General features: G+C 39.6%; 1 protein-coding gene across 4 annotated transcripts in view; it reads right to left on the bottom strand.

Moving 5' to 3' along the window:
• Positions 1-26194, bottom strand: part of gatb (glutamyl-tRNA(Gln) amidotransferase, subunit B) — a 75487-nt gene extending 49293 nt beyond the window's left edge. The window contains exons 1-8 of one of the 4 annotated variants that reach the window (XM_087973532.1): positions 26050-26122; positions 23773-23860; positions 23094-23238; positions 18252-18365; positions 16231-16429; positions 15745-15867; positions 1563-1676; positions 1205-1289 (exon numbers count right to left, since the gene is read on the bottom strand). In XM_087973532.1, coding sequence (XP_087829658.1) covers positions 1205-1289; positions 1563-1676; positions 15745-15867; positions 16231-16429; positions 18252-18365; positions 23094-23238; positions 23773-23860; positions 26050-26065 — 884 coding nt within the window. In that variant the 5' untranslated portion in view covers positions 26066-26122. Of the gene's footprint in view, positions 1-1204; positions 1290-1562; positions 1677-15744; positions 15868-16230; positions 16430-18251; positions 18366-23093; positions 23239-23772; positions 23861-26049 lie in introns of all 4 variants that reach the window. The other 3 variants (XM_043699738.2, XM_043699751.2, XM_043699762.2) reach the window with 3 other exon arrangements.
• Positions 26195-26924: the final 730 nt, after the last annotated feature.

The following is a 26924-nucleotide window of genomic DNA, read 5'->3' as shown; positions in this document are numbered from 1 at the left end:
TTTTCTGTCAGTGGATGGACCCTCCCAACAACTACACTGTCAAACGCTCGGAACTTTGTGCAATTCAATAGATCATGTTTTCAGATGATATCATCTTAATGAACAATAGGAATTAGCCAAAGACAGATTTGTGGAAAATTTCAAAGTTGATTATGCACAGGCAGGAAGATGAGCTATAAAGAAAGATGCACTACTGGATTCAGGCAATTCGCAGTTGACATATCTAAATACAGTCATATGAAGTCAACATTTAAAGAATGACTGCCATTAGGGTGGCATGACAGATCATAGAAAATGCGGTGGAAAAATTGAGGAAGACAAAGAAGGATAACACTCAAGGATTTTAGCGACAGTAGGTTGAGCAGTTTGTGATGTTGGATTAGAGTGAAGCTATTTACATGAGTTGAAAGAAAGTGAGACACACATACAGGACAGATTAACTATTGGATTCCAACAAATATGAGAACTGTAGAGAGGAAGAAAAAGGGTTAGATTTGAAGTGGGTGCATTCTTCCAGGAACCAGTATTTCATATCTTAGTTCACTTCCTTTTTAAAAGGATGTGTCAATGGAAGGATTAGCAGCTTGTTGAAAGTCTGATAGACCGCGACACAAGTAATTCCTTCCATAGCTGTAACCATCTTAACATTAGATTATTCAGTACTTAGTCCTGTACAAAAAAAGTTTATGAGCTCCCAGAATCCATTCAATAAGGGGACACTACCCACACCTAATAAATAATCTCTAATTTGCTAGTCATTCACTGGGATGGACTCAAGAATTCAAACCTTCTACCCTCTAACTGAAAGATCAATATGGTACCACTAAACCAAAGACTTGCTCCTGTTTAATTAATATCAAATGCCATTGTCCAACGAAGGCCAACATAACATTATTCAACTCTATCCTCACTTCATATCCAGAGAGGCACACTTTGCAAAAGAGATTGGCAGAGATCATAACTGGGTTTATTGTCTGATCATTCCCAAGATTGAGGTTTCTAAAGTCATTTGAAATATCACCGCATTGCTCGTGAGACAGTCAATTCAACACAGATACATTATCAAAGCAGAGTACTTACTGATCAGAACAACTTAGTAGAATAATGCAAATGTTAGTCCACAAAGTCAAGAAGAGTCTGAATTTTAATATTTTAGATTCTCCTTTTTCACAAAGTGGGCAAAAAGTCCAATATAAATTCTCACCCGGTTTTATAATCAAACGCTCTGGTCTCATTTAATATTTTTCCTCCATTCTCCAAGATGTCAATCTGTCTCTGAATTTCATAATCTGTTATAAATAAAACAAATATTACATTCCAGATGATCACAGCAATGATTTTTGTAACAATTTTTTTTTAAGTTCCATCAAATAAATAATTTCAAAACAATGTTTTCCATTTAGAACAAGTTATGTCCATAAAATCAAAGAAAAATAACTTTTTTTTGATGGAGTTTAGAGAAATGATCTTCAATTGGAAACTCTATCAAGAGGAAAAAAAAGCCTCACAATCCTATGCAGTTTAAACATTTAAAGTAGGACAGATGGAGGACATTCACAAACCAATTGCTCTTGCCAAAAATCGGGGACTGTTAATATTCTTCACTTCTGCCCTCACACCATATGGCCTGTCACGTTGATGCACAGAAACGTTGGCATCGACTCTTAACTGTCCCTCTGCATAAATTAAAACATGACATGACTATAATCTTCCTTTAGTGAAACAGAATGCAGATAATCAGTTTATTGTTGTAAGACTATAAAATAAACATACATTAAAATTAAATTCAAACAATCATTGTAAAATTCTCCAGAACTACGTTTCTAAGCAGGGTCTAGCACCAAGGATGCTTTCTGATTTTCATCTGAGTCTTGTACTGCACATGGTGAATAATAAATTAGAATCATTATTTTAATTGTGGGCAGCACAGTGGCACAGTGGTTAGCAAAGCTGCCTCACAGCGCCAGAGACCCAGGTTCAATTCCCGCCTCAAGCGACTAACTGTGTGGAGTTTGCACATTCTCCCCGTGTCTGCGTGGGTTTCCTCCGGGTGCTCCGGTTTCCTCCTACTGTCCAAAAATGTGCAGGTTAGGTGAATTGGCCATGCTAAATTGCCCATAGTGTTAGCAGAAGGGGTAAAATGTAGGGGAATGGGTCTGGGTGGGTTGCGCTTCGGCGGGTCGGTGTGGTCTTGTTGGGCCGAAGGGCCTGTTTCCACACTAAGTAATCTAATCTTAATTAAGTGAGAGAAATGGTATACTTTCTATTTATTTAATTAGTAAAAAAGTTCAAAGCCATTAGGAATTTTTAGATTAATAAATTAAAAATATGTTTGAGACATCCCCTTTGAAATAATTTTCAACTTATTGGACAAAATGTAACTATCGACAACGTCAGGTCAAAAGAAATTTTAATGTGCAGTGAAAATTAACAACCAAGATGGAATTTTGCTTAACAATTACAAAGGCAGTGCTATTTCCACTACATAAAGTGGACAAAATAGATATAAGTTCTTTAATACGAAATATAGCTATTCTTACTATGTGGTTTAAGTTTTGATATACAAACACAGGAAGGATTGTGAAAATAATGCATGATGTAAAATACTTCTCCACCTAAAACCAAAGCGCTGTTAATTTCTGATTCAACTTGCAATGTACTGCAGCTTTCCTTAACTTCTCCTCACAATTCTCATCTTTATGAGTTCCCTAATCCTATGGAAGAATAGACTGGAAATTAAAATTCCTGCTTTTCAAAAAACTCTTCCAATCAAAAATGTTCTAATTCATTTACAACTCAACAATGCATCTCCTCGAAACAGAAGTTGTTACAATTTCTGCAGGCATATGCTATCACCAAGTGGATTGATTTTAAAATCCTTGCCCTCATTTACAAATCCCTCCATGGTATTCCTCTCCAGAGCATTTGCAATTTTCTACAAACCAATACTAAACACACAACTTTTACTCTGACACTGATATGTGTAACCCTTTCTTGTTGAGAGTACAGTCTTCCAATATTCTTCTGCAATTGCAAATACTATGCATAATTTCAAATACTTCCTCAGCCTATTTCTTTGTGTTCATATTACATCGTCATTAATGACAAATTTATAGTCCATGTAAAGCTGGAAATGAACTACATACTTGAATTGTTACAACTCATCAAGTTTAGGGACACGAGTTGCTGTTAGGAAGGAGATCTAGGATTTTGTCTCAGTGGCAGTGAAGTAATGACAGTATAGTTCCAAATCAGGATGGTTTGGGAATTGAACGAAAACTTACAGGTAATGGTGTCTCCATGAATCTGCTGTCTTTGTTCTTTTAGACAACTAAAGATGTGGGTTTGGGAGGTTTGCTGAAAGAGCTTTGGCAAATTGCTGCACTGCATCATAGACAACGTAGGCTGCTGCCACTTTGTGCCAGAGAACATTTAAGTGGGGAATGGAGTGTGATCAAGCTTGCTTTGTCCTCTCTGGATGTCTAAGACATGAGATGTGTCGAAAGGCATGGTACTTAGAATTGGAAATAATAGGCCAAGTTTCACTGAAACTGTCACAATCAGAGAAGGAAGAGTGTGCCGGCAACAAGATGGGAATCGGACTCTGACTAAGGCAGGCTTTGTGGTGATCATTAACTCAGCTACTACATTAGCATCCCACTTCCAGCTTTTTTTTTTTTTATTTTTTTTATAGATATTTTTATTAGAAATTTAACATTTTTACAAGTTTACAAAAATAAACAAAACTCTCAGATATAAACATTGATATACAATTAGCTCAAATATACAATAGCCAAAATTTGACAAAAAAAACAAAACAAAACAAAAAAAAACCGAAAAAAAACAACAAAAAAGAACAAACAGACAAAACTCAACTATCTACTAATCTAACCTACAACTAACCAGGGTGTATATTTAAGTCTCTTACATGCTCGGGATGTGTTAACATCAGATATGATAAAACCCGTATTCGTGCGGGATTCCTCCCCCGAGGGGCCGCGGACCAGCCAGGTCTGTAGTCTCAATTAAATAAAAGCCCTTGTTAGGATAGCCGAAATATCTGTATTTATGTAATTCAAAAAGGGCTGCCATATTTTATAAAATAATTCGGTCTTTCGGTGCACCATGTTTGTAAGGAAGTCAAGGGGAATACATTCCATAATTAGTCTGTGCCAATTTGAAAGTCCAGGGGGGCCCTCCGCCACCCAGTTCATCAAAATATTTTTCCTTGCACAGAAAGAAAGAATAGAAAATAGTCTCTTCCCGTACGTGTCCAGGGAGGGAAAGTTCGAAAAGCCCAATAGGAGAGATACGGGGTCCACTTTTATTTCCGTTCCTAAAATTTCTGTCAGGGTACTTGCTACTTTAGTCCAATATCCACGGATCTTATGACAGGTCCATAAGCAATGTACAAGAGTGCCCACCTCTATTTTGCATTTAGGACACATTGGAGATGCTCCTGCCTTAAATTTTGCCAATCGAACCGGTGCTATATGGGCCCTATGAAGTATCTTCAGCTGGATAGCCTGGGTTCTGTTACAAATAGTAATTCTTCTAGCATTTTCCCAGATATCATTCCACGTTTCTGTGGAGATTTCTAGTCCCAGATCCTGATCCCATGTTTTAAGCAGATTATCCATATCTCCCGATACTTCATCATGTAGCAAATGATAAATATTACTGACGGAAGATACCCCCACTGGTCGTAGGACACTACATTCTCTATCGGATTTATAAAGACTATCTAATAACGTAGTCTTCTTCTGTATAAAATCTCGAATTTGGAAGTATCGAAAGAGGTCTCCATTGGGTAATCCGAATTTCTGACGCAGCTGTCCGAAAGACATCAGGACCCCATCTTTAAATAAATCCCCGAGACATGAGATACCCCTGGCTCTCCAGAGTTTAAAAGTGGCATCTGTTAACCCCGGTTGGAATCCCCATGCTCCCACTATCGGTGCATAGGGGGATGTTTTATGTGAATTACCCTCATTTTGCCGCATTATATTCCAAGCCTTGATTGTATTCAGTATTATAGGGTTTTTACAGTGATCTGTAATGATTTTCCTCTTGTCTGAGAATAAAAGGTTAATAAGTGGGTATTTTACTTGAGAAGCCTCGATGTCCAACCAGATTGATTGTGGATCAGACAAGACCCAATCAGCTATATAACTTAATAGGGAACTTAATTGATATTTCCTAAAATCTGGGAAGTCCAATCCACCCCTTGCCTGTGGAAGCTGTAGCTTCTTCAGCTTAATGAGGGGCCGCCTATGGTTCCAGATAAAGGAACTCAGCCAGCCGTATAATTTACATAAAGCTGTCCTCGGCAGCATCACCGGAAGCATTGTCATAGGATATAGGAGACGGGGCAGGATATTCATTTTGATTAATGCTATTCTACCCAGCCAGGAAATTGGCAGGTCTCCCCATCGCTGGAGGTCCTGCCTTATCCTTTCCAATAAATTCACAAAATTAGCCTTATACAACTGACCAAATACTGGAGTAATAAAAATGCCTAAATATAAGAAACCCTCCAGGGACCAGCGAAAGGGAAAAAGGGAACCGTCCGCTAAGCGGGGTATCACAGCAAGGCCACCCATTGGCATAGCCTCCGATTTTGAAAAATTAATTTTATAGCCTGAGAATGCACTAAATGTATTAATAACTTGGATTAAGCGGGGTATGGACATCAAAGGGTTACTGAGGAATAGAAGAACATCATCTGCATAAAGGGTAATTTTATGTTTACCTGTACCAATCCTTGGGGCCACTATATTAGGATCAGCTCGTATAGCTTCTGCTAGTGGTTCAATTATTAGCGTGAATAACAATGGTGAGAGGGGACATCCCTGACGGCAGCCCCTACCCACACTGAAGCTATCCGAGCCTAATCCATTGGTAACCACAACTGCTTTGGGATCACTATACAATGTTGAGATCCATTTGGTAAACACCTGTCCAACACCAAACCTCTCCAATGTGTAAAACAAATATGACCATTCGACCCTATCAAATGCCTTTTCCGCGTCTAATGAAACCACTACTCCTGGTATCTTTCCCTGATGACAAGCTTGAATCATATTCAGAGCCCTTCTAACATTATTGGATGATCTACGGCCCTTAATAAACCCCGTCTGATCCTCCTTTATAATATGTGGCAGTATCCTTTCTAATCTCAGTGCTAATGTTTTAGAGAGGATTTTAAAATCTACATTTAGCAAGGATATTGGTCTGTATGATGTACAATCTTCTGGGTCCTTTCCTTTTTTGAGGATAAGAGAGATATTTGCCTCTTTCAGCGAAGGCGGGAGACAGCCCTGACTATATGCATAGTTATACATGTCCATAAGTGGACCAACCAGTATTTCTGTAAATTCTTTATAGAATTCAGCTTGAAAGCCATCTGGGCCCGGCGTCTTACCATTTTGAAGGTGCCTAATTGCATCAACTATTTCTTGGGGTGTAAGAGGAGCATTTAGGACCGATACTTGTTCCGGAGTTAGGTCTGGAAAAGTCAAATTTTTAAAAAATGACTGCATCCTCTTCGCCCTATCTTCACAATCCTGTGATTTATATAACTCAGAATAGAATTTTCTAAAGGTCGCATTAATCTTTTTATGATCATGAGTCAAAATACCCATACTTTCCTTGATAGACATAATAGTCTGAGGGGCCTTTTTTTTCTTTGCAAGAAATGCTAAGTATCTACCCGGTTTGTCGCCATATTCATATAATCTTTGCTTTGCAAATAATATTTCCCTCTTAGCCGTTTGAGTAAGTGTAGTATTTAGAGCTGTCCTAAGAGCTGTAATCCTTTGCAATTTAATAATAGAGGGTCTATCAATGTATGCTGTTTCAGCCGCTTTTAAGCGGGTTTCAAGCAAACGCTGTTGTTCTCCTTTTAATTTCTTCTGGGTCGCTGAGTAGGAGATGATCAAGCCTCGCGTGTAAGCTTTGATGGTCTCCCACATCATTGACGGGTTGCTAGCTGTACCTGAATTAATTTCTAAAAAAGTTTTAAATTCTTGAGAGAAGTACTTTACAAATTTACTATCTTTCATTAAGAAGGGGTCCATACGCCAATGCCGAGGGGATGTCCCACTGTTCTTCGCCTTAGTTTCCATATATACAGCAGCGTGGTCAGAAATTGCTATATTACCTATTTTACAGGATGATATGGAATTTAAAAAAATTGAGGGGGCAAAAAACATATCAATTCTGGTATGACATTTATGTGGATTAGAGTAGAAAGAAAAATCTCTACCCTGTGGATGAAGACATCTCCATACATCTACTAATCCTAATTCTTTGTTCAGATCCATCAATTGTCTAGATCTGGGAGATACTCCTGCAGTACTCTTGGGAATCCTGTCTATTTCCGGATCCATAATACAATTAAAGTCTCCCCCTATAATTATATGACGGGCATCAAAAGCCATCAATTTTGAGAAGGCTTCCGTTATAAATTTAAAGGGGTGTGCCGGGGGGCAGTACAAATTTAAAATCCCATATTCCTCTCCATTTATGAGAGCTTTAATCAAGATATATCGTCCAGATTCGTCTTTTATCTGCTTTAGGATTTTGAAAGGGAAATTCTTCCGAACAAGAATAACAACTCCCCTGCTTTTTGAGCTAAAAGAAGAAAAAAAGGCCTGATCAAATCCGCCCTGTCGTAATTTCAAGTGTTCTTTATCTGACAGATGCGTCTCCTGTAGGAGAGCTATATCAACTCTTTCCTTCTTAAGATTTGATAATATTTTCTTCCTTTTAAGTGGCGAATTACTCCCTTTGACATTCCAGGTGCACCACTTAACCGATTGATCAACCATAATCCTCTGGGCCAATCCGAGACCCCTCGGGAGGGGGAACCCCATCTAGAACATCCCGGGCATGGAACATGTAAAATTTACAAAAATAAACCCTCTTTAATACACCCACAACAATACAGTAAAAAACTATTTCTAAATAAAAAAAATATAAAACGTATCTAAGTGGAGACTTTTCCCCCTTGTTCCCAGGGGGCATCACTTCCTCTCCAAAAATCCCTCATATCCTCTCCCAACCAATGCCCCACCCTTGACCCAGGCACTCCTCAATAAAGTGAGGAAAATTCAAATATAATACAAAGCTAGAGTTAACAGTGAGCACCCCACCCCCACCCCTACCAACACCTGGGTATATTTGGTAATGTTAATACCACATATAAACATATAATTATAAAATTACCAGTTCAACAAATAATAATTAAATATGATAATACAAAATAACGAAGGGAAAAACAACCCCGCTCCTAAAGACAGAGGTAAAATCGAATAAGGTAACCACCTCCCCCCACCCACATTAACCAAATCCCCCAGCTTATATATACATATATATACATACACATACATATATATATATATATATATATATATACACACATACATACACACATATACATACACCCCTCATATATACATAAAATAATAACAGAAAACAACTCCAAGGGGGGGGGGGGGGAGAAAATCAAATCCCTCTCCCCACCCCCCATAATAATATTAAGCAATAAGGTAAGAAAAGAAAAGGGAGGGGATATAAACCAAAACGGGAGGGGGGAAGGCAGACCAACATCCATTATGTCCTACAGTTTATCTAAGAGAGTCCAAGAATTCCTTAGCCTTTTCTGGTGATCCAAAGTTATATACAGATCCTTCATGGTTAAAGCGTAACATCGCTGGGTAGCGTAAGGAGTACTGTACATTTAAGTCCCTTAAACGCTTCTTCGCCTCGTCGAATGCCTTCCTCTTTCGAACCAGAGCCGGGGAAAAGTCCTGAAATAGCATGATCTTGGATCCTTTGTAGATCATAGCTTGGGGGTCTTTTCCGAGATTTCTAGAGGCTTCTAGGAGTATCTGCCTCTCCCTGTAGCTCTGCAGCCGGAACAGGACCGGGCGCGGGCGCTGGTTCGAGCCGGGCCCGCGTATTGCTACCCGGTAGGCCCATTCCACCCTTACCTGGCCTGATCCAGCTTGCAGATTTAAAAGTTGTGGCAGCCACTGCTCCAGGAATGCTGTAAGCTGGCCTTCCTCTTCCTGCTCGGGAAGGCCCAGCAAACGAATATTTTTTCGACGACCTCGATTATCGAGGTCGTCAATATGATTTTCCAAGGTCCGGACTCGCTGCTCGAGAGTCCGGACCTGATCCACGGCCGATTGAGCGGTTGTCTCCGAGGTCGCGGCCTTTAGCTCCGCCCCTCCGACTCGGCGTTGAATTTCATCAATTTCACGGTCGTGCTTCTTCAGCGCGGCCGAGAGCGACTCCCAACGATTCCTGGATTCGACGATAAAGGCATCAATCTTCGAATCAAGCTTGGAAAGCATTTCTGCAAGGCTTGTTACTGTTGGTAAGTCCCCCGGGGCGGCTGTGGACGCCTCTGCTGCAGCTGGAGAGTGTGGGGGAGGGGTTCCTGCTTGCTGAGAGCTGCGGGCTCCCTTCCCTTTAGTCATTTTAACTTAGGATAAAGTTGCTTAAATATAATATTACACCACTAATTCAGTTACTAAACTATTATAAATGATTTATAAATGATTTGGTAAGCTTGGTAGGGGGTAGGTGACCCACTGTGCCCAAGTCTTGGGAGGAGCACTATAGACTCAGTCTTACTGGGTCGCCGCCATCTTGGATCCCCCCACTTCCAGCTTTAATGGTCAAAGTATGTACATAAGGATGTCAAACACTGGTCAGTGGAAAGACTTCTGTTTAAAGGGACATTGGTCAGAATGGCTGTATATATACTTTGTAAAGAAGGCTAATCTATCTTTGAAGTGGATGTAAAATTTCAAAAAGTGACTCCCCGAAGTCACATAACTACTTGTCAATTCACTACATCAAGAAACCGGACACACTGATGCACTATTTTAACATCAATCGCAAATGGAGACACTTAAGATTTGATTGTGCCTCAGAAACCACAATGGGTCCTTGTAAAAATATGAAAATTCAAATGTTCTGAGAAAACAGGAAGCTGGAATGATGCCAAAATAGCTCCACAGAGACCATCACCAAGTCACTCTTTACTTACTCATGAACAGTCATTCACTGATTCTGCCTCATACAGAGTCAGGCACCAGAGTGTCAGTATCTCTGACATTCAACCTTTTTTATGTCAGCCAGGGCTCCCCAATTGAGGCTGTTAATCTAGTCTATTCAGCAAACTCATATTCTATGAGGTCCAGCTAGCTGACCTCCTTAAATCAATGCAGACACAAGGAATTCTAACATGATTTATTTTGTTTCATGAAACAATGATTCAAAGTTAGGAAAGTAGCTCTGGCAGCTGTGATTTCCATTTTGTTAGACTACAAGAGGCTCACAGACATCATAAGACATACCATGAGAATCAGAGACAGACAGAGAGACAGACACAGACAGAGACAGACACAGACAGAGAGAGACAGTATTCTCAGTGGGGAAAGAGAAGGGAGACCAGCTAAATGATTGTTGTGCCAACACAGGTCACCAAGTGTCACAGTCTGCAGTACTGTAAAAGTGAAAGAAAGGAATTTCACAGAATTTCATAGAAACTGCTTTTTGTTAAGTCCACTTGTGGAAGAAGCCTCAAGCTATTCGACTCCAGAACCAACGTAGGTGTTGATTTGTGACTTCAAGTTTTCAAACTTTTTACCTCAGAAAGAGAAATCTTCAAGAAAGCCAGGCCTGCAACGATGACAAACTGTTCGCACTATCTTGTTATCTTTTATCTGTACCCACTTTCAAACTTTGCATTTAAGCACTAGCTAATAACTGCATCACATTTTACTCAGTAACTTCAAAACTGACATATTGCTAGTTATTTCTAATTTGGAATACTCAAAAAAAACTAAAAATAGCCTAAACAAGGTATAATTCACTGTTCATGGACCTCTCTGGGGACAAACTTGTGTGTGGCTCTTACAGCCAGCAGGCTGCTATGGAGGAATACTGTTCCCTGTGAACTTGCCAAGAGGTCACATCGCATCGTTGGAGGTGCCAGACAAAGTGAATGGCAGATGGGGCAGAGGTGGCTCAGTGGTTAGCACTGCTGCCTCACAGCACCAGAGATCCAGGTTTGATTCCAATTTCGGGCAACTGTGTGTGGAGTTTGCATATTCTCCCAGTGTCTGCATGGGTTTCCTCCCAAAATCCAAAAATGTGTAGATTAGATAAAGTGACCATGCTAAATACCCCATAGTGTTCAGGGATGTATAGGTTAGGTGCATAAGTCAGGGGTAAATACAGGATAATAAGGTAGGGGAATGGGTCTAGGTGGGTTACTCTTTGGAGGGTCAGTGTGGAGTTGTTGGACTGAAGGACCTACTTCCACACTGCAGGGATTCTATGTGTAGTCCTTTGCAGCTGAATTCAGTGTCAAAAGATTACCCAACAAAGACAGTAAAATGACTGGTATAACCCTGAGGTACCAACATATACTGACATCTTCTGTGCAGCACTCATGAGCACACTTAATGGCTCAAGTCAGTTCTCTCAAAGTACTTCCTCACATTCCCATTTGAAGAACCAATCTCAACTTACTGCCATCTGAAATACATCCCTCAGTCACCCTCCACCAATGTTACCATTCCCTGTTCTCCACATAATCCACGTATCACATTCATAACTTTGCCTCCTCTCCTTGCAGGAGAAAAACGTACAGAACTCCAGAGAAACAAGGTACAAGGAGTAGACACCCTGAGTGACAGAAGCAATATTAGCAGCCATGAAGATCACAGATTAGAAGAGGGCAAAGAACACTGGCAATGCAGAAGTAGGGATCTAATAATTGGTAGCAAAATTATATATTGGACCAGTACAAAACATTTAGCAATCACTCGTCATTTTCCTGTTTAGCATTAATTGAAATGTAACATCTGCCCAAAGACAGTGAATCCTTTCCCATGGTGACACACATACACCCTCCACCTGTGCAGATTCACACGTCTCATGTTCCCAAGTGAAATAGCAAGGTTATCACATATCAAGTGCACTTTGTAAACAAGAAGCAGATGTTGAAGACAGGGGTATCAATGGAGTTTTTCTCATGGAATATACAAGATACTCCAAGCTTTGCTCAGTTGTACTTAGATACTGAGCCACAGGTGTTATCCACAAAGAGGACAACTTTGCAGAAGCAACAGAAAAATGTGTTGACAAAATTTCACATTTCCAGAAGCACTTTGCACCCTTGGAAAAAGATAGCTGTTTGAAACAGACTCCACTATTATACCTTAAGTCTTTGCAGTGAATTATATCTCCATGGAAAGAGGAGGCATCTGCACAAAATATCAAGTTGAGTAGTCCACAGAGTGCATCCTTACTTACTCTTACCAAAGGCCTATACTTTTGGATATTTGTCAGCAACTCAAACAAGGAGTCATGGCAGCCACAGTTAAGAGTCATGTAAAGTATAAGTGGGTGGCTGTCTAGCCAAAAAGCTAAATGAAAAGCCCCATAGAATCTTAGCTGGAACTCTGAAGTGAAATCTGAGGCAAACGTTTAGGTTAATCTCCAAGTGGTCAAAATGCAGCTCACCATGACAGTTGGCATGATAGGAGGGATGGGTGAGGCCAAAATAAAATGTAGTTGTGGTCACAATTCACATCGTTACAAACTGTAGTATTCACTTCTTGATGTTAACTTTGTTTAATTAATGTTCTTTGCAAAAGAGTATTGGTTCAAAATAGAGAAATCTTGTGGCATAGTTGTCAGTTAATTGCACTCTTTAAATGTTGATTGCCCCTCATCGGATTACTAGCACACTGGGTTTGATTTGGGTGATTTTCTTTACTCTTCTTTCATTGATAATTCTAGCATTTGAGGGCCAGCTCCATTTAGAAGGCAGCTAGGAGTCAACTACACTACAATGGATCTGAAGTCATATAAAGGCCAGACCAGATAAGGATAGTAGATTTCCTTTCCTAAAGGAAATTAGAACCAATGGGCTTTTATAGCCATCAATAGTAGCTTCATGGCATCATTACTTGGATGAACTTTATACTTTATTTCTTAATTTAAATTCCACCATCTGCGATTTGAACCAGAGGTCCCGGACCTCTACATTATTGGTCCAGTGGTATTAATGCAACATCACCGATGCTCTCCCCATTTAAAAAAAAAACTATCTTAATGTATTTGAAAATGTAAATAAAATTACAAGTTGTTTAAACGAACAAGTTATTGCCTCCCAACTTCAAACTGATATTATATTTAAAGATAGTGGTAAAACCTCGGAATTGTACAAAGCATGAGGAGAGGTTATAAATCTGGGCATTCTGCTCTGCTTGTATCATGTGAATGAATAACAACTGGAAAATGTTTGTTCATTCACTTGAACTTTTTATTAATTTTATACACTGGAAACTGTATTTTTTCTTTTATTTTGAACCCCAAAAGTAGGATAACTTCACCGACCCAACCTATTCTCATATCACTTACAGTAATAAGAATTGTACAGTGTGGAAACAGATCCTCCTCTCCAACTCATCCATTCTGACCAGTTATCCTAAATTAATCTAGTCCCATTTCCTGTCATTTGGTCCATATCCCTTCAAATCCTTCCTATTTATAGGCTCATCCAGATAGTGTTGTAATTGTATAAGGTTCCACTACTTCATCATCTGGCAGCTAACTCTCCACTTTTCTGTGTGAAAACATTACCCTTTAGGTCCCTTTTAAATCTTTCCCCTCTCAACTTAAACCTCTAGCTCTGGAGTCACTTGGCTAAAAAGACCTCGGCTATTCACCATATCCATGCCTGTCATGACTTTATAAACTTCTAAGATCACCCTTCAGCCTCCAACTCTCCAGGAAAAATAGCTCCAATCAAATCAACATCTCCCTATAACGCAAGCCCTCCAACTCTGCTAACATCCTTTTCTGTACCCTTTTAAGTTTAACAACATTTTTCCTATAGCAGGGAGATCAGAATTGAATGCAGTATTCAAAAGTGGCCTAACCAATGTCCTGTACAGCCACAACATGACATCCCAACTCCTATAAATTCACTTTGACTCCAAACATTTCTCAGTATTCACTATAATTAATAACTACAAATCCTTCATTCACAGAGATAGGAAATTCAAAAGTTTCACAGCTTTTGAAAACAGAAGTTTTTCATCTCAGTTCAGGTACTAAATGGTTAACAGTTTATCCTGATACTTTGGATCTTAATTGTGGATTAATCATCTCAGATTCATTAATGTTTCACTGAAATAATCTCTCATTCTTCTAAACATAAGAAAGAAAATATTCTACTCAATCTCTCCTCAAAACAAATTCTCTTCTCTCAAGAATCAATCACCTGAAATTTTGTTGCACCCTTTATAATAAATGTGAATGCAAGAAAGGGTGGCATATTATCTGTGGTTAGCACTGATGCCTCACAATGCCAGGAACTGGGTTCAATTCTAGCCTTGGGCAACTGTCTGTATCCTCCCTGTGTCTGCATGGGTTTCCTTCCTGTGGTCCAGTTTCTTCCCACAGTCCAAAGCGGAGTTGAAGGTAGATTGGATAGTGAAGAAGGCGTTTGATATGCTTTCGTTTATTTGTCAAAGCATCGAGTATAGGAGTTGGGAAGTCATATTGTGGTTGTAGAGGACATTGGGTGATCCACTTTTGGAATACTGTTTGCAATTCTGGTCTCCCTCCTATCAAACGATGTTGTGAAACTTGAAAGGATTCAAAAAAGATTTACAAGGATGTTACCAGAGTTGGTGGGTTTGAGCTACAGGGAGAGGGTGAATAGGCTGTTCCCCCTACATAAGGGTGACCTTATAGAGGTTTATAAAATCATGAGGGACATGGATAGGTAAACAGACAAGGTCTCTTCACTGGGTGTGGGGAGTCCAGAACTAGAGGGCATAGGTTTAGCGTGAGAGGGGAGAAAAGTTAATTGGCATCTGGAAGGGTTTAGAAGAATATGGGCCAAGTGCTAGCAAATGGGACTAGATTAATTTAAGATATTTGGTTGGCATGGACAAGTTGGACCGAAGGATCTGTTTCTCTATGTGCAAGTTAAGTGGATTCGCTATGCTGAAATTGTCCAAGGTGTATTCAGGAATGTGTCGGCTAGGTGGATCAAACATGATAAATGTGGGATACGATAGGGGGCTGGGGCTGGGGCTGGGGCTAGGTCTTGGCAGGATGCTCTTCGAAGGGTCAGTGCAGACACAATGGACTGAATTCCACATTGTCGGGATTCTAAGTTCTTTAGGTATAGAATCAAAAACTGGATGCAATTGCTTCTTACAGTTTCAGGCCAAAGTTACACAGTACATATGGCTCAGTCAAGATCAATTCTGATTGTGATGTCTTTCACTGCTGAATAGGTTACTAACATTCACTGTTTGGCAACTAAAGATGACCACTTAGATAATGTATTTTAGCAGTGTAGCCAACTCTATAACTAGATCTACACAGTGGTCTGCATTCTTGGCAGGGAGTGATCAAGTTCATGTTTATAAAATGTAAGCTTCCTTAGATATTCTACTTCTACTGATACAAAGTAACAATATACACAGTTTCTCATATTTAATTTATTTATTCCCTATCTTTGTTAAAGCTGACAAGTCAGCATGCTTTCCAAATGTCTGCACATTTCTCAATAACTAACACTAACTAATTTTCTTCTCGCCAAAATTGCTGTTATGTAACAATGACGTTAACACTTAATGTCACTTTTAATATCCTGATGCAAGCTATTTCAGAATTATAAAACATCATCTTTACCTGCCATATTTCCATGACATGTACCAAGTGTTTGTAGGATAAGTTGGAGTTCCCGAACTGCTGCTGCTGCTTCATCACCACAACACATATCTGGCTCCATAACAATCTCCATCAAACCAATCCCTGAAATCAAATAATATCTAGTAAACAAAATTGCACTTTTCTTTTTGTCAAAATGTTTGTGCAGAGAGGAGAGAGTTGGATTGGGAAAAATGAAATAACTTGCATTTATATAATGCCTCATTATATTATCAGATGATCCTAAAGCACTTTGCATTCAAAGAACACTGGACTTTGCTTGGCAAATCTCTTAATCAGAGCCTTCTTGGCCCCAAAGCAACCAAGCTGCTCGGTCAAGCAGGGCAGTATTCACAGTTTACATAACTCCATTTTACCTAAACATTAATAGACAACTTAACACACAATCTTATAAACTTCATATTTGCACACACAAAAAAAAAGTAAAATGCCAATTTTCATACTTACCAGCCCTATTTAAATCAATCAATGTTTGAGTTCTTGCATCATCATGAAGACTTCTGCCACTATCCTGCTCCAGTTGGATTTGTTGGATTCTCACCAATTTAGGAATCATATGGTTTCTGTTTCTCCCAACATAAAGACTATATGCAAGATTTCCATTAATGGCAATTGGACATCTCTGCTGCGTAATCTGATAGCCAACCTACCAGGCATAACAAAAAACACTTCTCAAAATCTTTGCACAAGATTCTTTACATGAACCAAAAGTCAGACATTTAACTGCCATAAATCTTTAGTATTTTCTTTGGGATGTGTTGATAATTAGAACAGAATAATTCAACAGGTTTTTTTAAAGAAAACCTGCATTTAACTTATCTCCTCTCAATAAATTTACATTATTAAACTGCTGGACGTAGAGTGGTAAAATAAATTACATGATACATTTACTTTGCAAGTGTGTCGTGGTAGTAATACAATAGAAACTAAAAACAAATTATAGTAAAGCAACTAAAGCAGCACTTATAGGATTCAAATAAAAAGACAGCTAAAGGCATAGAGATGGAATTAAATAGGGAGTGAAGGATGGGTGGAGCACAATAGAATCAGTTGAACCCAAACATTCAGGTACAAACTTGCACCCTATTTATTTTTCAACTGCAGTTCAACAACTCTTTGGATTGCAATGAGTCTCTCCCCGGCTACTCCTGTATGCCTCCTGCTAACTGGACAAAAGCTAGAATGGTTGGCAGTGTGGGAATTGTTTTTTGTTCATATGATATGGGCGTTGCTGGCTAGGCTAATGTTTATTGTACATATCCTTGCTTCTCAGAGGGTGGCCAAGAGTCAACTATTGCTGTGAATCTGAAGTCACATGTCAGTTAGACAGCGGAAGGATGGATGGCAGATTCCCCTTTTTGAAGGGGATTTGTGAATCAGAGATTGTTATATCAATAGTGGTTACATAAATCATCATTAAGTGAGCGTTTTATTGAATTCAAACTTCAGCAATCCAAATATGTGCACATTAGGTGAATTGGCCATGCTAAATTGACCAGTGTTCAGAGATGTGTAGGTTGGGAAAATAAGACGGGGCTAAATGTATAATAGTAGAGTAGGGGAGTAGAATTTGAATATTATTATAGGGTTCTAGATACCCAGTGATATTAGCACTACGCCTACCACTTCCCATTTATACAAGTTTATGAAATCTGGGAGAGACTGGGTGTAGTTTGTAAAAGCATATGAATATATTGGGATATTTGGAGATAGTACTTGCAGCCCAATATTGCATGCTTCCAACAGTCAGAAGGGAACACAGTGATGCATCTTCATATTATAAAGAGGAATAAAATACTCAAGTTCCTCTCTGACCCCTTCAGACAAACAAGCAAAATCAGTCCAGAAGATTGCACAGATTAAACAGGATTGTTGCAAGAGGTCTGATGCCTTGACCTTGCTGCAATAATTGATCTTGGTAAGAATGATATTGGCCTTCAAACTGGCGTCAATACCATTGTTTGCAAAAGGAAGAAAACTTGAGCCTGAAACAGTGTCCCAACTTCAATATAAATGGAAAGGCAAGTGACAAAATTGAAGATCAAGATACAGCAAAGTCATTTCATGAGCAACAAGAATTTGTTATTTAAGGTTCATATTTAATGTCAAAAATAAAGATATCATTTGCAACCAGGTGTTCGCTTAACTTTGGAACTCTCAGCCTCAGAAGGCAGTGGAGGCAATTTTAATTTTGGGCAGAGGTAGGTGGATTCTTGTTAGGCAAGGGACTCAAGGGTTATTAGGGTAGATGGAAATGTGGAAAACCTAAATCGCAAACAGATCAGCCAGCATCTTACTGAACGACATAGTGTGCTTGAGGGACATAGTGGTCTATTTCTCAAAAGTTCTTTACCCATAAGTCACGTATTAAAAATGTTTTAAAAATATTTAGAATCAAAAGGGCACTTGATACATCAAAAAAAATTAACTACTTAACAGAAGTCACTTGATACTATGCACAAGCTCACCGGCAAGTCAGCGTAGAAATAGTGCTTTCTGTCAAACATGGATTTCTTATTAATGGTACAGTTTAGGGCTAAACCAGTCATCACAGCTGCTTCGACACAGTGTTTGTTAAGAACCTTTTGAGGATGAAGAAATATAATTATATTGTAAACATACAGATTAACACTATGAAAGACACTCAATTCACAAACGTGTTCTGACCAATTGAAGAAATCGCATAATTTCTGCTCAACTAACGTCTCCAATCTGTATTAAGTTCTAATTCTATTTTGTCAGCATGGTTGATAGCACAAATCTTCACAGCACAACACTGCAAGGTTATTTACAATGAAATTAATGTGGGTGCCTATAAAGTTGTACTGAAATTATAAGTCAATGAAGGTTACATGCAACTGCTTGCACTGCTAAATGTGGAATGAATTTAGACAAAATCAACATGATGTAAATTTCACTTCTGCTAAAATCATTAAAAAAGAAAACAGAATGGACAAGCTTAAAGAAAATTACTCAACTTCAATGGCTGCACTATGCAAAGTCTGGCATTTAAGTGTGGCAAGAAGCAATGAACTAATAAATATAAACTAATAACACTCAGTCAGAGCAGGTCAATTGTTCCTACAAAAATAAGCTAGAAGACTCAAAGCAGGGCAAATTGTTGGTAATGGACATTCAGAGTCATAGAGATGTACAGCATGGAAACAGACCCTTGGGTCCAACCTGTCCATGCCGACCAGATATCCCAACCCAATCTAGTCCCACCTGCCAGCACCCGGCCCATATCCCTCCAAACCCTTCCTATTCATACACCCACCCAAATGCCTCTTAAATGTTGCAATTGTACCAGCCTCCATCACATCCTCTGGCAGCTCATTCCATATGCATACTACCCTCTGCGTGAAAAGGTTGCCCCTTAGATCTCTTTTATATCTTTCCCCTCTCACCCTAAACCTATGCCCGCTAGTTCTGGACTCCCCAACCCCAGGGAAAAGACTTTGTCTATTTATCCTATCCATGCCCCTCATAGTTTTGTAAACCTCTAAAAGTTCCCCCTCAGACTCCGACACTCCAGGGAAAACAGCCGCAGCCTGTTCAGCCTCTCCCTGTAGCTCAGATCCTCCAAACCTGGCAACATCCTTGTAAATCTTTTCTGAACCCTTTCAAGTTTCACAACATCGTTCCGATAGGAAGGAGACCAGAATTGAACGCATTATTCCAACAGTGGCCTAACCAATGTCCTGTACAGCTGCAACATGATCTCCCAACTCCTGTACTCAATACGCTGACCAATAAAGGAAAGCATACCAAACGCCTTCTTCACTATTTATCTACCTGCGACTCCACTTTCAAGGAGCTATGAACCTGCACTCCAAGGTCTCTTTGTTCAGCAACACTCCCTAGGACCTTGCCATTAAGTGTATAAGTCCTGCTAAGATTTGCTTTCCTAAAAATGCAGCACCTCACATTTATCTGAATTAAACTTCATCTGCCACTTCTCAGCCCATTGGCCCATTTGGTCAAGATCCTGTTGTAATCTGAGGTAACCCTCTTCGCTGTCCACTACACCTCCAATTTTGGTGTCATCTGCAAACTTACTAACTGTACCTCTTATGCTCGCATCCAAATCATTTATGTAAATGACAAAAAGTAGAGGACCCAGCACCGATCCTTGTGGCACAGCATTGGTCACAGGCCTCCAGTCTGAAAAACAACCCTCCACCACCACCCTCTGTCTTCTACCTTTGAGCCAGTTCTGTATCCAAATGGCTAGTTCTCCCTGTATTCCATGAGATCTAACCTTGCTAATCAGTCTCCCATGGGGAACCTTGTCGAACGCCTTACTGAAATCCATATAGATCACATCTACTGCTCTGTCCTCATCAATCTCCTTTGTTACTTCTTCAAAAAACTCAATCAAGTTTGAGAGGCATGATTTCCCACACAAAAAGCCATGTTGACTATCCCAAATGAGTCCTTGCCTTTCAAAATACATGTACATCCTGCCCCTCAGGATTCCCTCCAACAGCATGCCCACCACCGAGGTCAGGCTCACCAGTCTATAGTTCCCTGGCTTGTCTTTACTGCCCTTCTTAAACAGTGGCACCACATTTGCCAACCTCCAGTCTTCCAGCACCTCAGCTGTGACTATCGATGATACAAATTGGTTCAAAGTAGTTTACTCAAACACCAGTTTCAATATTCACTCACTGCACACCAATGAACAATGTAACATCCACAGGATGCACTACATCAACTCAGTAAGGTTGACTTAAACAGCAGCTTCCAAATCTGTGAGCTCTATTACTTAGAAGGACAAGGGCAGCAGATGGAGAGGGTGGGGGGAATACCATATTTGAAAGCTCCCTTGCAAGCCAGACATAATCCTCAACCAGAAAGTTATTCCAGCAATAATAAAGAACCAAAATCCTTCTACTCCCTTCCCAACAGTATTTTAAGCATACCTACACTCCATGGACTGCAGTGCTTTAAGACCACAGTTCAGCAATACATTCTCTAGGATACTTATCCAGCAAAATAAAAATTTATTAAATGTTGGTACTTTCTTATTTAACTATCAAGCTCCTATTATATAATGTAAAGATGGTCTTCAAATCTTTTGAAGATTTCTGAGGCAGATAAAGGATGTTCCATATATGCAGATAAATATTTGGGAAAACATGACAACATTTTAGTCTCCTGACAATTCTTACAAATTGTTCCTCCACACCTTGATGCGTTGGATGTGGTTCAGCTCTATTTTTCTACCTTTCAAAACTTGTCAATCTTCAACTTTTATGAATTGCAATCATGCATCACTGTTTTATTGTTAACAGTTTAACTATAAAGTAATCTTGAGGAATTCCAAAAATATTCATATCCTTTTTAACATACTTTCCATCTATACTGGCTCAATAAATTAGAATTACAAAGACAGCCCTACCAGGTTTGAAATAATTCTATGTGGGAGGGCAGAAAGACAGATGACAATAAGTGACAAAAGAGTTGGTGGAGCCAGGCTGAAGCAAGTGTCAATGAGACAAGAGAAAATGACAGGTCCAGAGGAGTAAGAACTGTAGAGAAATGAACAACTACCATGATAATGCAAAAACAGACTAAAAGTAAGATTTGAATTAAAACATGCAAAGAAAAAGAAACAGAATTGGCACAGAGAAATTAATACAAAGAGCATTTTTATTTGATCATAGGATATGGATTAGACCAGCATATTTGCCAACCCTAACTGTCCTCGAGAAGAAGGTACTTGTGAGCTACATCTTGAACCACTCCAATCTATGTGGTGTAGGTTCACTCACAATGCGGTTTGGGAGTCCAGGCATTTTGACCTAGCAATAGGGAAGGAATAGCAAATTAGTTCCAGGTCAGAATGTTGCCTGGCTTGGAGGAAAACTTGCAAGTGACTGTGTCCTATTTTGCTGTTTTTGTCTTTCTAAGTGTAAAAGATTGCAGTCTTGGATGATGCTATCAAAACAGCCTTGATGAGTTTCTACTGTGCACCTTAAACACTGTTCCCACTGTGCATCATGGGCAAAGGGAACAAACATGGAAGATGGTAAATTGGATGTCATTCAAGTGAGCTGCTTTGTTCTCGTGGATGTCAGGCTTCCAGAGTACTGTTGGAGCTAATCCAGGTAGGTGGAGAGTATTCTATCACATTCCTAATTTGTGCCTTGTATACTGTGGATAGGCACTGGAAAGACAGGAGGCAGGTTATTCACCACAATCTTGCTCTTATAAACATTGCATTTGTCTGGTCCAGTTTAGTTTCTGACCAATAGTAGGCCTCCCAAAGTTTTGACAGGAGGAGATTCAGCAATAGTAACATCAAGGGGAAGTGGTTGGATCCTCACATTTGAGATTATCGTTGCCTGCCACTCATGTGATGTGAAGACTTCTTGCCATTTATCAGCCCAAGTTTGATGTTGTCCAGATCTTACTACATATGGACATAGACTGTTTCAGTATTTGAGTTATGAATGGTGCTGAACACTGCACACACATCAGCAAACATCCTTACTTCAGACCTTATGATGGAGGGAAGGTCATTATGAAGAAACTGAAGATGGTTGGGCCTAGGACACTACACTGAGAAACACCTGCAAAAAAGTCCTAGAGCTGACATGATTGATCTCCAAAAACAGTCATTTTTATTTGTGCTAAATATGACTCCAACTAGCGGAGGATTTTCTTTCTGATTTCCATTAATTCTAATTTTGCTTGGACACCTTGATGCCATATCTGTCAAATTCCTTACTATCAAGAACAGTCACTATCACCTCACCTCTGGAGTGCAGTTTATTTGCCAATGTTTACATGAGGGCTGTAATGAGGTCAGAAACTGACTGGAACAGTTCAGGCATCATACATTCCCTGATCTAAAACAGGATGGTAAAACTTATTAAGTGCTGCCATAGTGAGAAAAGAACTACAGATTCTTTAGACTCCATAGCATTTACTTCACTGGGCACCAAAATCCAGCATTCTTCCAATCAATGGTAATGAATAATTGTAACCATTGTGATATTAAACTCCAATGCCGATTTCAGCACTATGTCTACCATGTCACCCATTAATTTGCTTTAATTATCCTATTCATTCCACTACAATCTTTGTCTATGCAGCTATAATTTCCTTATCCCACATGCCTAACACGTCACATCAACTGAAAACAGTCAAGGAGGGTTTATTTGGAGGAGTGCACTGCATTTCACAAGATAATCTCAATTTGGCGAGAGATATCATGTAGAAATTCTATAGAAGATAGTTTAATTAAAATACCAACATTTCTGTTTCAACAAGTCCAATATGGAAACTGTGAAAATACTCACAGGTAATGTCCCCGGAAGTGAAGCATCTAAAAATGAAACTAATGCATTTGGAGGTGCTGAAAATTGCACCCGGGACCCAGAGAATAATTTGGAGTTGGAACATAACTGAGCATGGACTTCCAATCCCACAACTCCCATCCATTTGCTGCAAGAAAAAAAATTTTAAAAAAAAAAGAGACATAAATATAACTAATAATCTAAATGAGAATCGCCTTACAGAATTAAAGGAAATCTCAAAATTAGGTAATACTTTGCCTTTTTCATGAGACATAAAACTAAGGTTTCAGCTGTTTTAAAAAAATCCAGTGGCACTACTATGAAGACAACCAGGGCAGTTATCCTCAGTATTCTGACCAATATATAACACTCAGTCAATATTATTAAAAAGAGATTGTAGTCATTATCACATTGTCATCTGCAGGAGTTTGCTATTCAGAAATTGGCCTCTCAACTTCCTGTACTTTAATTGGCTTTGAAGTTCTTTGCTACATCCTGAGATTGTGAATAGTACACTTATAAATGCAAGCCTCTAAGTATCAATAAATTTAAAACAAATTTTTACATGTAACAGCATTTGGTTCACAAAAAAGAAACAAGCCATAAATTATATTTACTCCAAACAAGCTGCCTCACAAACATAACATTCAAATAATTTGATTAATTGAAAACTGAGCAATACTTATGATGCACTGTCCAAAAATCAACTTTTTGTTTATGGAATAACTGAACAAAGCTAGCTGGAATGTTCCATCTACCCCTTTGGAAAACTGCCAATTCAAAAAAAAAAGAGACAAAAAACAAGTAATTATTGGCCAGTTAGCTTAATATCATTTGAAAAACACAATGATGTTTAATAGCAGAGCATTTAGAAATACATAACACAATCAAGTAGTGTCAGCATGGCTTCATGAAAGGGAAATGATACACAAATTTATTACAGGTCTTTGAGTTGGTAACAAGCAGAACAGATAAAGGGGAGTCAGCAGATGTAATATATTTGGATTTCCAAAAGCCACTTTAATGCACTGCACACTAGGGCTACTTAATAAGATGAGCCCATGGTTTTCAGGGTAGTATAGTAGCATGGACAAAGTATTGGGATAAAGGGGCCACTCTCAGCACAGCAACCTTTTTTTTCTAGTGGAATGCCACAGTGATCAGTGCTGGAGCCACAATTATTTACAATATATAGTATTGACTTTATTGAGTGAAATTAATAATTAACAAGTTTGCAGATGACAAAAATAGATGGGCAGCAAGAGGATGATACAGAAGGCTACAGACAGGTTAAGTGAATGGACAAAAACTAAGCAGATGGTATATAATGTGAGAAAATGTGAGGCTATGCACTTTGGCAGGAGGTACAGAAGATCTGAATGTTATTTAAATGGGGCAAGATTGCAGAAAGCTGCAGCCCAGGGGGATTTGTGGTTCTCAATCACAAAAAAAAGCACACGAGTTTAGCACGGTAATAGGCTGTTGGCCTTTATTTCAATTGAAATAGACCACATTTAGAATAGTGAACATTTTTGTTTTTTTTTAATCTAAGGAAAGACATACTGACTTTGGAGACAGTCCAGAAAAATTGAATAGGTTGGACATGTATTTATTAGAGTTTAGAAGAATGAGAGAAGGCTTTACCAAAACATACAAGACTCAGAGGATCAAGACAGGGCAGATTGAAAATGATTGTTTCCACCGTGGGAGAGCCTTGGAGCTGAGGGCATAATCTCAGATTTAGGGATCACCCATTTAAAATGAGGATTATTTTCTCTCAGAGGGTGGTGAATCTGTCCAATTCTTTTCCGCAGAAGGGTGACAAGGCTGAATATTTTAAGTACAGGACAGACAGATTTTAAAATCAGTAAGAGAAGCAAAGGTTTGGGGATAAGGTAGGAAAGTGGAGTTGAGGATAATGAGATCAACCATGATTTCACAGAATGGCAGAGCAGACCTGGCAAGCCAACAAGGCAAAAGTGAGGACTGCAGATGCTGGAAACCAGAGTTTAGATCAGAGTGGTACTGGAAAAGCACAGCAGGTCAGGCAGCATCTGAAGAGCAGGAAAATCGATGACGGGCTTTTGCCCGAAATGTCAACTTTCCTGTTCCTTGGATGCTGCCTGACCTGCTGTGCTTTTCCAGCACCACTCTGATCTTGACAGGCCAACAGCCTACTTCTGTTCCACCTTCCAGGAGGGTTGATTTAGTTAGCACCACACAGTGGAGCATCTTGGATTCCACACACCATGATTTACTTGTTTTGGTTTGATGTTGAACTTATTAATGCACAGTATGCAGCCAGAACATCCACATCTGTATATAGACTCCTCCAAAAATAGAATAAATGACAATTTTCATCTGTTAAAAAAGTCTAAAATTAAAATTTGTGTAATAACAGCTGTGAGCATTTATCTAATTAAATGCACTAATCGAATTACTTAACTACTCAACTTGACAACAAAATCACACAAATAAACCCTGTAAATTACTTTGCTAGACACTTTGAAAGGGTACCATTTTGTTAAAACCGGTTTGCAAACAGGTGCAAATTGATTTGCCCTGAAGTGATGCGAATCGCGTCATTTATAAAACACTGATCACCGACGTTTATTTTAGTACGACTGCATCTTATTCCTACAGGTCTGGCAGTGCATACTGCCCAATTTAAAACAAGGTCAGAATCAAAACATACCAAATGCGCCAATGTTTGTGCTGGGTAATGAACCAATTGTACAGACTGCAGTTATGCAACACAAGAATGGAATTATCGATGTTTATGTGATGATTGCAGGTCAATCTGGACTGAATGTTGTCATAACCGGTTTGTGAATCAGACTCTTGACATTGATAACAAATGGCAAGTGGATCAAACGTTCGCTTTTAATGCAACAGCCGCAGGGTGTCATGACTTTATTTTTACTCAGGCATTACAAACATATATCCCTTAAACTATCACCTTTTACTGCGGCCATCCCTCGCCGCCGCTGCTGCTGCTGCTGGACAGCGCGCGCTGCCCCTGACGACAGTTAAACGGTTCGCCGTTCGACTCACGAGCGCTCTCCGACACCACGCGCACAGGCCAACCAACGGCAGCGCCATGATGCCTCACACCGGAAGGGAGACACACAAGACCTTGTGGGAATTGTAGTTCTCGCCGACCACCGAAATCCCGTTCTATCAACTGACCTTGGAACTACAGGTTCCAGTACGCTTGGCGCAGGAAGCTTCCGGTTTGTTCGCAAAAGGGTCATTGGACGCGGAACATTTTTAAAGGAGCGGCAACCTCACTCGGCGAAACAAAAGTACGACTGCTGGAAATAAACTCAGCAGGTTTGGCAGCATTTGTGGAGAGACGGTAGAGTCAACATTTTGAGTTCAGTGAGCCATCTTCAGAGCAGAATCTCACTCATTGCCTTCTCACCCTTCAAAGGAACTGCTTATTTCTGAGGAGATGCCACCGCGGGCTCCTTCAGAAATGAGGACACTATCCTCCAATCTGACAGATTCTTTTTTTTCCCAATGGCAGGCAACCATTGCCCCCTTTTCACCCCGCAGTTTAGCTGTAGGTTTCTGAAATTTAAAGCTCCTCACAGCCACCTTGACAGCTGCTGTCAAACCCCAGGTACATAAAGTGGAGGGTGATGCTGGGGATTGGGCCTAACTGGGTGAGGACAGGGTGCCAGGTGAGTATGGTTACAGCTGGGTAGGATGCTGTGGAAAAAAAGGTAGGGCTCCAAGTGGCGCCAAGTGACAAGGTGGCCAGGTAAATGTTGCAGTGGTTAAGTCAGGTGGGCAAAATCAGATCTGGGTGGGTCTAACACCAGGAGACTA

Source organism: Chiloscyllium plagiosum, unplaced genomic scaffold (genome assembly GCF_037043375.1).
Source record: "Chiloscyllium plagiosum isolate Xiang-an unplaced genomic scaffold, Cpla_swu_hap1 HiC_scaffold_1, whole genome shotgun sequence".
Lineage (NCBI taxonomy): Eukaryota > Metazoa > Chordata > Chondrichthyes > Orectolobiformes > Hemiscylliidae > Chiloscyllium > Chiloscyllium plagiosum.
Note: the sequence above shows the minus strand (reverse complement) of the source record. Positions and strands in the feature narration are given on the sequence as shown.